General features: G+C 44.5%; 1 protein-coding gene across 1 annotated transcript in view; it reads left to right on the top strand.

Annotated features, from left to right (window-relative positions):
- DNAAF8 (dynein axonemal assembly factor 8) overlaps positions 1-13,447 on the top strand; it is an 84,698-nt gene that overhangs the window by 67,545 nt on the left and 3,706 nt on the right. Inside the window, 5 exon segments of the mRNA XM_088523101.1 lie at positions 1,472-1,667; positions 5,265-5,359; positions 6,561-6,681; positions 8,994-9,211; positions 10,799-10,884. Coding sequence (XP_088379227.1) covers positions 1,472-1,667; positions 5,265-5,359; positions 6,561-6,681; positions 8,994-9,211; positions 10,799-10,884 — 716 coding nt within the window.

Genomic DNA, 13,447 nt, shown 5'->3' with positions numbered 1-13,447 from the left:
ATGTATTATTTACATGCACATTGACAAATATCCCCAGCAAAATGATTGTAGAAATGCAATTCCTTTTCCATCTTAAATATTAACATTCAGTCTCTAAGAAGCCTTAGCCTGTGATATATAATATATAATAGATTGGTCTACTATTTGTTGAGGTTACCTAATCACAAGAGCTCCAATAATGCTGTTTTTTTGAAGATTTAGAATAATAATAAAAATAATGGTCAATCAATGGAGCTGACACTGCCTTCTCAGCACTCACTGTGACCCAATGGCCTTTGTACTGTGAGAAGGGATGGCTCCTGGAGGGAGAACTGCCTGTAGAGGTTGTACCCTGCAGTCCTGCGCTGTGATTCTAGCTGCCGAGGACCATTTTGCTGCTTTTCAACCTGGCTCCTCCAGAGCCAGAGCCCTGCCAGCCCCTGCTCTCCACGTGCAGAAGCAGAGCTGCTCGCTGAATTCCAGCCCGCCGCCCCTGTGCGGTCCCACCAACCAGGCAGGCTCAGCCAACACCTTCAGTGTGCTGTGGGCTGTGAGCTGGGCAGCACACGGTGCTGGCCTGGAGCTTCTCTGCAGCACAGGCCCTGCTGAGCTCCTCCCTGCAGAGCCCAGGGAGGCAGAGCTGGGCTGTTCCTGCCACCTCTGAAGATGCAGGAGGCAGGAGGAGGCGGCCTGCAGCTGCTGTGCTGGACGCCTGGCCCTGCTGTGCAGGTTTTGTTCAGAAAGGAATCTCCCCCCTTGGCATCACTGCTCTTCCTTGTAAGCAACACATCTAATTCTTTTTATTCATTTCTAAGATCTTTAATCACTGACAACACTTCATGAACAATTTAGAAGTGCTCTAAGAAAAGAATCAGACTTGCTGTTTGACATAATCAGAACTTGTTGTGTGTTACAGTATTACTGTCTCTACTGTGCTTTTCCTGAGCAGAAAATACCTTGATCTTTAAACAGAGCATTTTCTCCAGGTGGGAAGATGAGAATAATGGCTAACTGCAGAGTAGCAATTTATTTGTATTCTTATCAATTGAAAATGAACTCCACCTCTAGTGCCTAGCATGTGCAGGTATGCAGAAAATGGCACAGCACAAGACTTTTCTGTCTTTTAGAAAAAAAAGGTTTTGTTTCCTTTCTTATCAGAGAATTTTAGGAAGGTACTGCTGAAACTATACGTGTGCGTGTAACAGCCACCATTGACTGATCTGTGACCCTAAGGACTAAAATCAGAGCTACCATGGCTACAGCATATGCTCAATGGGTCTTTTATTACCTAGTGGATGCCACACACCAGCACTGGATAACTGACCAGAGCATGTGAGAACATTAGCATTTATAATGAGAGGAGAGAAAACAAGGAATAATCATGGATGTTTTTGCTTCAGAGGGATAGATCTACCAAGAATGGCTGGGATGTACCCAGCACTCCCCAACACTGATTATTATAATCTGTTCCCTTTCCATTATTTCTTTTCAGGATCCTGCTGTTTTAGAAGCTCATTGTACCTACCTAACCTCAGGCTCTGCCCTTGTGCTGTGTCTTCAAAGATCAAATGCTGTGAAGAAGCTGCTAGATTTACTGGGGCCAGAGGATCCTAAGCTAGCCCAGGCACTAGACCCATTCCTATGGAGGGCTCAGTATGGCATCAATGCTGTCCAAAATGGATTTTATGGTAGGTTTTTGTAAAAGAAAAGCCTGAAGGCTCAGATATACCAACAGAAAAAAAATACATAATGTTCCGTAATTTCCAACATTGTCAATACAGGTCTAATTTTGGCAGGCAGTAGAGACCATTACTCCCTAGAAAGCTTTCATTGTTTTCTTGGTGGCTAAGCTGAATATGTCTCAAGCCACGAAAAATTCTCCCAGAAGATAAATACGAAAGCCTTTTCCCAGAACAGACCCAGATCTGTCTTCCACCAAAACAGACTTTGCCTGACTGCTTGGTCACTTCGTAATTGTCCCCAAGCACCTGCCTGTCTTCTCCCTTTTTCTGAATTTCCTCCTGATAATTTTATAACCCACTGGACAACTGCAGACAGATTTCACAGAAGGGTAAAAGACTCCAAGATACTCCGGTCTCAGAAGGTCTCAGAAAATCAGTGACTAGGTAGAGAGAGATCACCAACAAGTGCTCCCACTGGGGAAAAGCAGGTAAACTCAGCTGTTTTCCACTGTGACAGTCACGTGTCAGCTGGCAGATGAGCACAGACGTCCTGGCTAGTCAGCATCCTCAGTGCACACAGGGTCAAGCTGCCGCCTGTTGCAGGGTGTGTGTGGGATGGCTGGGGTGGGAGGTGACATAGCTCAGAGTATGGGGGGAGCAGAAGAAGGATGGGGAAAATGGGAAGTCTTGCAATAGAAAGGGATGACATTTGTAGAACCAGGGGTGTTGCAAGAGCAGACTGGGGCTACTGCTGTAGGGGAGAGCAAAGGATGTAAGTCAAAATTTCTAAGCATTATTATTTCACTGCTCATTTAAATAATTTGCTTTTCTTCAGTGTGGTGCTGGTTATGTAGTTACATATAACAATATAACAGTGATAAAATCAGTAGTTTCTATAAACCTAAGTGAGCTAGCAAGTGAGGGAACAGTATGCCTTCAGGTTCCAGAAGAACTTTTCTTTCAAGATTCCGTGGTTTATTTATCTTTTTTCTTTCCCCTTCTGTGCTATCAAATCACCCCCCCTTTTCATCTCTATCAAAAGTTCTTTTTGGAGAGTCTGTAGGGAATGAAGTATCCACCGTGTACAGCTTGGGGAATAGAATCAGCTCCTTGATATAGAATCTTTTTGTCAAATGTGATCATAATATTTACACCAAGAATAAACTTAGAGACATCTTTCGCTATGATTATTTACAGGACCTTATTCATGAGAGTGACTAATGAGCAGGATCTACTGCCCCAACATAAATGCTCAGGACTGCTCAACTACTACTATTCCGCTACCCGGCCCTGCTCCTTTTGCTCTTAAGGGTTAACAGCTTTTGTATCCAGGTTGTTTTGAGAATGGGAACTCATCAGTTACAGCTAAGAATGGCTAATATAAATCCAAAACTTGTTACCTACGCTAGAACTAGAGCACCCTTAGCACAACTCACTTAAAGACTAGTTTATACTAACAAGGGAGGCTTAGCCTCAACCCCTCTTTCCAGGGAGGTCACAGTGTTCCCTGCTTTAGGGAAACCCTCTCTCTCTGCTAAGGGATTCCTTTCAGATCGCTGCCTCCTTCCATGACATGCTGGCACACAATGAGTTAGCTGGGAACCCATCATCGTGTGCACCTGCCCTGGGAGCAGATGGGGTGTGAGGGTGTCAGAGCCAGCTCTGTGGCTGCGTCCCAAAGCCGTCACTAAACACGTACCAGGGAAGGGGACACAGCTGTAGCTACTGCTCTCGAGGATTCCAGCTGGCAAGAGAATCTGGGCCAGCCTGCTCTACCAAGCAGAAGTCTGGCCTTGAGGAAAGCAGCGGTCAGAATCCTTTGCACCTCAAGGAGTCCTCCAGTAAAGAAGGAACATTTGCACACAAGAAAAGCAGGAAGAGTTTAATTACTGCAGGTGTAATCATCTCGGGGGCTGTGGAAGAACATCTTTCCCTCCTAGGAGGGAATACCAAGTTTTCTCAGTTTTGCCCCCATGAGGAGGTTCTCTAGCAGAGGTCATCTTGCTGAAGTAGATTAAACTTTAGTTGTGTGTTTTTCTCCCAAAGTGACCAGAGGAATTCAAGTAAGACACAAGCCAAATTCCAATGATACAATCAAAATCAGTAATGTAGTTTTAGTAGTCTGAGACTCAGCTGCAGAGGTAAACCTGCACTCCTCACATCTCTTCTGGGCCTTATGAAATGAATACACAGTACTTTTTCTTGAACTGAAAGAGCTCTTATATGTGCATCTTTTACAAACTTGTACCTGAACAAAATTAATGTAAAATGTTACTCTTCTGAGCTGTAAGCATTTTTAGTAGCATTGCTATTTACACAATGGAAGATTTGATATAAAGGTATGTGAAGGATACAGAGTGACTTATACACTGGTGACTTACTCTTAGGATTGTCAGCTACTGCATTAAGGACTATACAGTACCCACAATTATGAGCTTTTAAATACAGCTCAGTGTTCTAAAAGGAGCATGACACTTTTTTTTTTAATGTGTAGCCTGCAGAAGTCATAATATTTTAGAGGATATTTGCCTTTTGTGCATTTGTATCCTAGGGATATGGATCTATGCCAGCACATTGACAATCTGTCAGAACTCCAGTTATATAGGAATAACTTTTCCTTTTCTAGTATTTTCCATCCACAAATCTGAAAATGTTTGGAGTAAAAATTTATAACAGTGTCATTTTGTAGAGAAGGCTTGGAGGGACCTTCAAGTCACTGAGTTCAGTTGATGCTCTCAGAAGCACCCCATGCTATATTCCCTTTCAGAAGTATTCACCCCCTATTTGGATGGTTGTTTGAGAACTTCACTTCTCTGATGGCTGGAATCTTGCATTTTCAAACTTAAATGTATTCGTACCCAGTTTGGATGCATTTATTCTTGTGGTAATCCCTGTGTTCTAGTTATAATTTGTTCTTTTTCTTCTCGGATCTTTTTCCACTTTGAGGTATTTATGGACAGAAATCAGATTCCTTGTGAACTTTTTTTAGGTTGGGCTAAACAAGCCAAGAGCTTTTACTTTTAACTCTTCATATGATGCATCTTTCTTTCCCCAACCCTCACATGCTTTCTCTTTGCCACTTCCAGTCTGAATTTACCTTCCATGACCACAGGTGAACAGAATTACTGTTATCAGCAGTGTCTTCACTAGTACTGTCTTCTGTTACTCTGCAGTACATTGGAGCCATCTTCCTATTTGGGACTTCCATTATTGTTACTCAGCACATTTGTTTTACTAACCAGTAGTAGCTTCCCATTCAGAAGACAATGAACAATGATGGGGACGTAGGAGCTGGTCCTCAAGAGTTTCACAGGCTGCTTGACAAGATTCACTTGACAACACTGTTAGGAAATAGGGGGAGTCTGGTTTACATGAAGAACAAACTGAGCAATGATAGGGTGGAATCAAAATACCAAGCAGACAGTGGAAGTATGCTAAATATAATGGTTTAGAATGTTTGCTATTACTGTACAGAACAGCTGGCCTTTAAAGCAATTACTTCAGTAAGTTGCACATCATCAATCTCTCAGCAAGATGAGTGTGAGTCTAGAGAATGTTTAATTCATGGCCTGAGAGAATCTTCTCATTGTATTTATCTCTCAGGCTCCAGATCCTATCAAATAGCTGTCCGGGATATGAAGCTGTTTTTCCCAGAGGGGCTGTGCTGCGCCGACTGTCAGACGTTAGAAGAAGAAGAGGTAGGAAAGTATCCCACAGTGTCAGAGCAATGGCTTGGGTGCTGCTGTCCCATGACATTAAATAATACTTTCTTGCTGTGTTTCACCAACTTCCTTCTGTAGATGTTCCTACCAGGGAATGCTAACTTTGTATTGACACAGGCAATCTCAGTGGAAACGAGAGCTTTTTGGGGTTTGTTTGTTCAGTAACCTGTGCTGCAGATTCAGGAGGGCCCAGAGCTGATGTTTTACAACCAAAGCTCCCAGACTGAGTCAATGTGGCCCCAGCCAGCCGGTCGCAAGGAGGGACAACATCATTGCCAGTTGTTGACACAATTGGCCCAGAGGTGTTTTTTTTACCAGCTTTTTTCATACAATGTTCAGGAACTGAGAAGTGGAGCAGCTGATACTGTAACCCCCTCGATACCGAATGTCTCCAGAGTCTGCACACATCCCTGCACTGGCAGCAGGAGCCGCTGCCACGCTCATGTCCCAAGTGCGCTGCCACTAGAGGTGTCCTAAAGGGAGCACCAGTCCGTAGCACTGGAAAGCGTGGAGCTGGCTCATGTAAGACATGCCATGGCATAAAGTACAGGCCCAGCTTGTAGAGCTGCTGTGTGTCTGTGTCTTTCCCTGCTCTCAGAAGCTTAAAAACTCAGGATTTTGACCCTGGGTTTGCATTATAGGCAACACCAGTGGACTTCCACTGGTGTAACCCTCTCTGGCTCTTCCTGCTTTTCAGACTATGTGGATGTTAGTCTCTGATTCCAGATAATTTGCGGATGACTAAGATGAAACTGTAAGTCTTTCCTTTTCAAGTAGTTTTGGATTGGGTTTGACAGTTCATTTCACAGGCAGCCTGGGAACCACTCTGCACCACTGAGGCACTGCGCTGGATGAAGATGTCAAAGACACTCTAAGTCTTTGAGTTTCTGGTCTTGAAGATACAGGGACAGAGACCTTAAAAGGGTGTCAGGAGGCAGGATCTTTAAAAGGATAACAAAATGCCATACTGAATTAAACCCTGATAAAGGGGAATGCACACAAAATGTTCTTGTAAATCTAGACAGACAGGTGTTTTCTGGGCTGGCAATTACAAGAGTACACAACACCAACAGAAGCTTCACAGCTTGCCTGAATCGATATTTGAGCAGTGTTACCTTCCTATTAGGTGATGGTGTTCACATGACTTGCATCTCTCTGCATCCCTCCCCTCCTGCAGATCCATAACCTGAAACGCGACCCCATAGTTGGTCTGGAAATCAACAAGCAGCGCAAGATCATAAAACGTAAAACAAGAGGACAGCTCAATTTATCGGGCTCTGAGCAAGCATGTGATCTGGGTAAGGAAATACGTAACTCTTATTATAGATTTGAGGCTGTTATTGATTAATTGGACAGCAAGACAAACCATCTGGTGGCAGCGATATTTGGTATTGATGTCCTTTCAGGCGACAAAGACAATTCTGAGCTGGAGAGAACAGCTCCAGTGGAGTGCAGCCGTTTAACCATTTGGCTGCGAGGCCCCCTTTCTGCTGCCCATGTTTTCATGGGTTTAAATGCAGGGCTGTTAAGAAGCGCTGACCTGATTTCCTGCAGGAGTAAAAGAGGAAAAAAAAAAAAAAAACTGCTGTCAACACAGATAAATCTATGCTGAATTTTTACGATATGTTTCAACGCCAGCTTGGTCACTATGGTTGCCATGGATGTTCAAAGCCTGCCGCAGAAGGGACCAGGACACCACAGTGATGGACACATTGCGAGACCTTCTGTTCCAGGCATTGATAAATAACATTTATGCAGGGAGTGCTTCTTGGCAATGCGGACATCTATCTCTTGGGAACCTGACTGAGATCTCGTTTGGTTCCCACTAGTTGCTGAACAGCCGCCAGCTCAAAATGACTTCCAGTTAGTTCTGGCCTGAATTTGATTCAAAGTTGTGACTTTAGCAAGCCTGTAAGCCATTCCCTTCCCACAGATGCCTGCAGCTTCTCTGGGCCTTGCCTGTTGTTTTTACTGGCTAGGCATGTAGACAACAGAGGCCTTGATGCAAGTCCTTTTATGTCAGGAGATGAAACTCGAACATGGATGCTTCTATGCTGGGATTTTGTTGATTGATTCCAAGCCTTTATAACCAAGCAGGACCAGGTAATATCTCCATGCACTGTTCACTAAGGAACAGACATGAGAATGACCCAATTCCAAATATGCCTGTAGCTTGAGTTCTGAAGTGACTGGCAAGCAGAATGGTGGGCATCTGAAGGACTTTTCCCAGCATATCAGTTACTGATTTCTGTTGTCCTGTATTGGCTTTGGGCTTTGCCCTACATATGCTTAGTGATCCTGACAAAAATCATGTGTAAGGCTCGATCGTCTCAGACAAGCTTATTTTCTTACCTTGCACGCTAATATATCAGAGACTGATTGCATGAAGGTTTAAGGCTTAACTGTTGCACATGGTGAAGGGTAAGGCCTGTCTCACAATGTTGCGGATGTTCCCAAGCCATTGTATGAGCACCGAGACAAGAGACTGGCAATTTTGTCTCTGTAACAGCAGCTATTCTGAGATGGCCAGGTTGCAGTGCACGTTGGTGCATGACCACCTCACCTGGGTAACTGCAGAGATGTGATTCTGCCCAGTGCATCAGCTTGAGCTGTGTTCAGAGGACAAGGCTGCAGGAAGAGGAGACTTGCAGGTGTTCCCAGTGCCATTTGTCCTCTGTGGCCCTTGCTGAAAGGCAGGGTATTTCCACTAACAAGTGCAGCACGATGGGAAAGGAATGGGCCTGTGGCACAAGCCTGCTGTGACTGACACACTTCCTCATTTTAGAAGAGATTGCAAGTGAAAAATATAATAAAGAGCTAGCTGTGGAGAGATGGCAATCATCTGCAAGCTTTGTACAGCCTAGTCTTGGGAGCAAATCTCATGATCTGCGTCCCTAATTTCCTACTTCATGAGAACCTTTTGTGTTTTTGCTTTGGAGATGGCTAAGGAGCGAAAAGGAACCTAATGCAGCCCTGGTGTGTTAGTGTCTAAGAAAATGTTTTTCAGAGACTTGCTGTCCTGGCAAAGCAAGTCCACGTGATCTCTGAACTGCCAGGCACAATATAGTAAGTGCCTCCAGCCAGCCAGACACATCATTCACATTGTGGTCTCGTCATGAACACTAGAGGTAGCTCTTGCACACAAGGAAATGTCTCCCTTCAGCAAATAATTATCACAAAGCTTCTGCCTAACAGATAGATTTATCATAGGGAAAATATGAAATACATTAAATCTTACAAATGCTGATCAGAATTACATTTTGGATTATAAAAGCAGCTGGATTAACAGATTTCTTTGCTTGGAAGAAATTAAATGGAATAGTGTCTCCTGCAGCAAATCAGCAGCTGTCCTTGTCTGACTCTTGAAATGGGGTCACTACAGCTGCCTTGTGATTTCTAGATACATACACGTAGGCATAGAGCAGTTTGACAGTTTGGGATGAGCAGTCACATCTGTGAACATCCCCAGCAATGTAACAATGCCTGAACATCTCTGATCTTCCAGTTGTTTGTCTGTGGCAGGGAAGAATTATTTAAAAGGCCAGCAGTTGAAAGGTTAGATACAAAAAAAGCCCAACCCATCTGTTGTCTTTTGATCTTTTCCCACCAGACCTGCCACGGCTTGATGCCCTCTTCCAAACCACTTGCCTCATACTGCCTGGGATAATCCTGCGGGGTTCAGAGCACCCACCTTATGTTGAACTGCTTGATCAGCTTATTGGCAGAGATTTTGCCGTGACGGGAGTGCGGCTCACTGTCCTGGATGCACCACAAGCTCACTGCATCTCCGAGACGCTCAGCAGGACAAAGTGCAGTGTTGCAGCAAAGGTAGGAGGGAGCTGGAGCTGCGCTTTGCAGCTTTCCCCAAGAAAGAAGAGCCATCTCAGTGCAGTGCTGTGCTAAGGTCCCCACACCAGCTCTGAGCACACTGGCTTTGGCAGCAGCAGAGCACGGCATCTGAGCTCTAATACCTCTCCTGAGCAATTTGTGCAGAGGGCTTTGCAAACTAGCCCCAGCCTTGTGATCCCACACTTCTGCACGCCCCTCAATACCTGCCCTGGGCATCGTTCTGTGCAAGCATACCCTTCGTTTGAATGACACCTCCCTATCAAAGCTTTCATTACGTTCACCTATCAGTGCACAGGTGCTGCTATTATGTATGTTAGGCTGTTGTAGTCTGTCGTGTTCTTCCAGATAAATGCAGTTTCCATTTCCCTTCCTGTAACCACACCCCATTAATCCTCTTCCACAACTATACATAACTCTTCTGCTTTTTGGACTGTGCCCTAGACTTCTGGGCAGAGACTTTGTTTTGCCTCTCCATTAGTCAGTGATGACAACTCAAGCCATAGTCCATAATAGGATTTAAGCAAGTGCCCAAACTAAGCATGAGATGTGCTTCTGAGGTCTGCATACACATTGCTTCACATGAGCAGGGTATCTGGCCCAACCAATTTTCCTTTTTGCCCTTGGTCTAGAAGAAACCCTCCATTTCAGGAACCTAACTAGAGCAAAGCAGTAAGATATAATATGCAAGGTGCTGTCAAGAGCACAGAGTAAACAGCAGGGGAAATAACTTATGCTGAAAGTAGCTATCAGTGAAGGAATGCCAGAGGCACAGAGCAGTCCCTCTGAAAAGTACAGAAAACCATTTGTGTTTCCAGTCCTCCAGTTATAAGATTCTAGGTGTTACTTATAACAAGAGCAGGTAAGATCTTTTCAGACTGTGATTTTCTAAACCGACAGCATTCCTTTGAAGTGTGTTTGTATAGAGTAGCAATTACGTCTAGCATCCAATTAGTCTAAGCACTAGTGTGTTCTCCTGCGGTTCCCCTGAGAATGCCCTCCCTCTTCACACAGGAACATGCACAGCTCTCTAGGAAGGACAAGGAGAAGCAGCACGTTGCAAGCAGAGCCATGGCAGCGGCACTGCTCACCTGGTGATGGCAGTTCTTCCTCCTGTCAGAGACTGGTTCCTCTAGGAGGGCTCTCACGTTTCCAGAAGGGCCTGGTGCTGGGGAACCGGTCGTGAACGCTACAGTGTTTGCATTCCCTTGCCAGAAAGAGAGACTGGCTCCTTGGAGGAAGAAATGTTTCAGCTCCAGTATCTGAAACATTTACAGTTGTTATCTGCCTTCCTGCTTTCAGCAGACTTACTGCCTGAATAACACACCTAAATAACCTGCTCATTTTCACTCTGAGAGAGGGAGCAGGAATAATAAATATTTTGCCATAGGAGCAGGGTAGCTAACAGTTCAGACGAAATACTCGTTCAGTTTGGAGCAGCCTGTTGCACTGTTTCTTTCCTGCCACACAGCACACGATCATTTATCTGTGCTGTCAGCAGCTCATCAGCGAGGCTTACAGACTCAAGTGGATATCAACACCCCAGCTCTGTTCTTCCCTCTCTTACAGTGTTCGCTCTTAATGGATGGTTTGTGCCTGGTGTTAGCAGCACAGCGAGACAATGCAGTCATTTGCTTCGACTCCCTGCTGGACAGGTGAGGACAGTATCACTTTAGTAGCACTTTCCCACCACTGTCTCAACCCCATTAGAGAGCTTGTGCTCTAAGCAAGGGCAGCCAAACTTTCCTCTTTGTAACTCACCTCCAGTTTAGATTCTCATGCGGCTGGATATCTCTCAAAGGCAACCCATTCTTCATAAGGTACTTTTTTTTTTTTTTTCCCTCTGGTGCATCAACACCTCAGAGTGTTGTTCAATTTGGAAGTCATATGCCCCACACTCGGGACCCGAAGTCGTGGCTCATGCTGGTTGTCACAAACTCAGCGCGTCTGTGAGACTTGGCAGCGTGGCTTCGCAGATACAGGGAAATCTCTGAAATAAAAGCTCAACATTAGGAATGGACCTGCTGAATCAATAAAATTCCTAAGAGAAATATCTTAGCAGATTTTATGTTTGCTATGGAGGGAAAAAAAAGAAACAAACACTCACCAGAGAGCAAAATCAAAAAAAAAAAGCCTCTTAAATAAATCACCAGGAATGCTTGGTAGAGGATTTATAAGCCTGATAAAACAAACAGAACCCCTCTATGGGGACTGATTAGTGGAATAGAATGATTATCAGGCTAATTAACCCACTTGCCCCAAGAGGAAAAGTTTCCTTGTAAAGGGGCTGGTATTTGGCAAGGCGACGTGCAATTCACGCACATGGTTTCCTCTGGGAAAGGAAGCCAAGATCTGCTTTCAGACACATCCAGCATGGAGCAGTCCTATAGCCACACCAATAAGGCTGTCATGACTTCGGCTGTTCCATCTGGAGAACTTCCAGATGGCATCATCAATGTGACAAGAGTAGGAACTCAAGGATGATGGAGTTTACAAGCACCAAAATGAACAAATCCGAACATCAGTTGGTCACATCAGGGAGTTCCTGTACTTTGAATTTTATAGTGCTCAGCCACAAGACCATAGTGAGAAGACAGAGATGGAAAAAATACTAAAAGTAGTTTTTCCAAAATATTTTGAAGTTCATGTCAGCATTTAGACATTGTTCACATTCATTTCAAATTTCACACTTGGGAGCCCCATTCCAAACTCCAAGTTTTGAGTGCGGACATTATGGCTCTTGGGATGCTCTACTGAAGGGTGAGTTCCATTCCACCTCTTACCCCAGAGCCGTAACAGGTGATTGTGTAGCTATTTAAAAAAAAAAAAAAAAAAAAACCTTTATAAAAGAAAATATTTGTCTTCATGGTTGATGGTGCCTGTGGAAGGGAGATGCAGCAAAGTGTGTTCAAGAATGGGGAGGAGGAGAAGCAGTGACTCTGAGAGAAATTTAAGCTAGTGGTGATTGCATTGTGCAATAATCACCATTGCCACGTGGTAATCACTATTACCATGATTATTGTATCATAGTTTTGAAAATTGACTTCACAAATATCTTTGCAAAAAACAGCCTGAATTTACTGATGTCTTAAAAGGATATTTGCTAAGACATCTTCATTGCGTAGTTTATAAATGTTTCAAATCAACATGTAAGGTTAATTTGTGAGGTTAATTACTTTTATGACTCCATCAGCAAGAGCCACATGACCTTTCTTGCACTAAATACATGTATTTATTTACAGCTGTATGTTTGTTTACTGCTATTGCCCTAGTCCAGGATTTCAGTAATACTGCAGGCTCTGGCCTTCATTTCAGCTGTGTTGCTAAAGCCCCACTGTGTAAGGGACTGTTTTATGGCCCTGGGAGGTGGTTCCCAGCTGAGCCATATTACTGAGGTTTGTGCCACAAGGAGAAATGTTGCCATCTGTATGGGGGCCTGGGCAGCGTGTCAGAGGTGGGCTTGGGTGTTGAGAGGAACCATGCAGGCACTGCTCCTGTAGCTGCTCGTGGTTCCGAGCCTGGCAGAGCTGTCCTAGGCCAACTCTGTCAGGAGAGGCTTCCGCTCTCTGCAGAATGTGCTGCCCCAAGCAGCTGCCTTAGACACAGAGGCACCCCTCCAAGCTGTGCAGAGATTGCTGCTCATGGATAGCAGTGCCCGCTCTGTCCCTTCTCTGGACACGGGATTATATCTGCTCCAAAGGGCAGGAAGAATAGAGCAGGGGACAAAATTTATACAGGTAGAGGCACAAAAGCAGCTGCAAGGTTGGTTGACTGCAAAGAGTGGAGCCAGGGCAGGAATCTGGGACAATCTGGGAGAGTGCCAAGGGCAGAGCTAAGCAAACGTTTGAAGGAGATGAGGGGAAGCTGAAACGGTGTGAGAGCAGTAGGAGCCCAGGGGAAGAATCCAGAGACGGAAGTGACACAGTCCTATCCACAGGCAAGGAGTAATGATTTGAGACTTACCTTTCTTGTTCTGTCGGCATCCAGTTGCCTGGATTCTCAGTGTTAAGTATTTGCATTTCCCCTGTCATAACTTGTTTTTAAAGCCAGATTTCCTAGCTGCAGGGTGGTAGGGGGAAGAATTTGTAAGTAGATTCAAAGCAGCTACTGGAAGAAAGACATGCTCTGTTTTTTATGCTTCTCGCATGACATGCTAGATTTAGTTACTGTACTAAGTGACATTGATTTAATAGTGATTACACCAGAACTTGTTCATCT

This window comes from Tinamus guttatus, unplaced genomic scaffold (assembly GCF_059628265.1).
Source record: "Tinamus guttatus ecotype Peru unplaced genomic scaffold, ASM5962826v1 Tinamus_guttatus_pri_ptg000172l, whole genome shotgun sequence".
NCBI classification, from domain to species: Eukaryota; Metazoa; Chordata; class Aves; order Tinamiformes; family Tinamidae; genus Tinamus; species Tinamus guttatus.
Note: the sequence above shows the minus strand (reverse complement) of the source record. Positions and strands in the feature narration are given on the sequence as shown.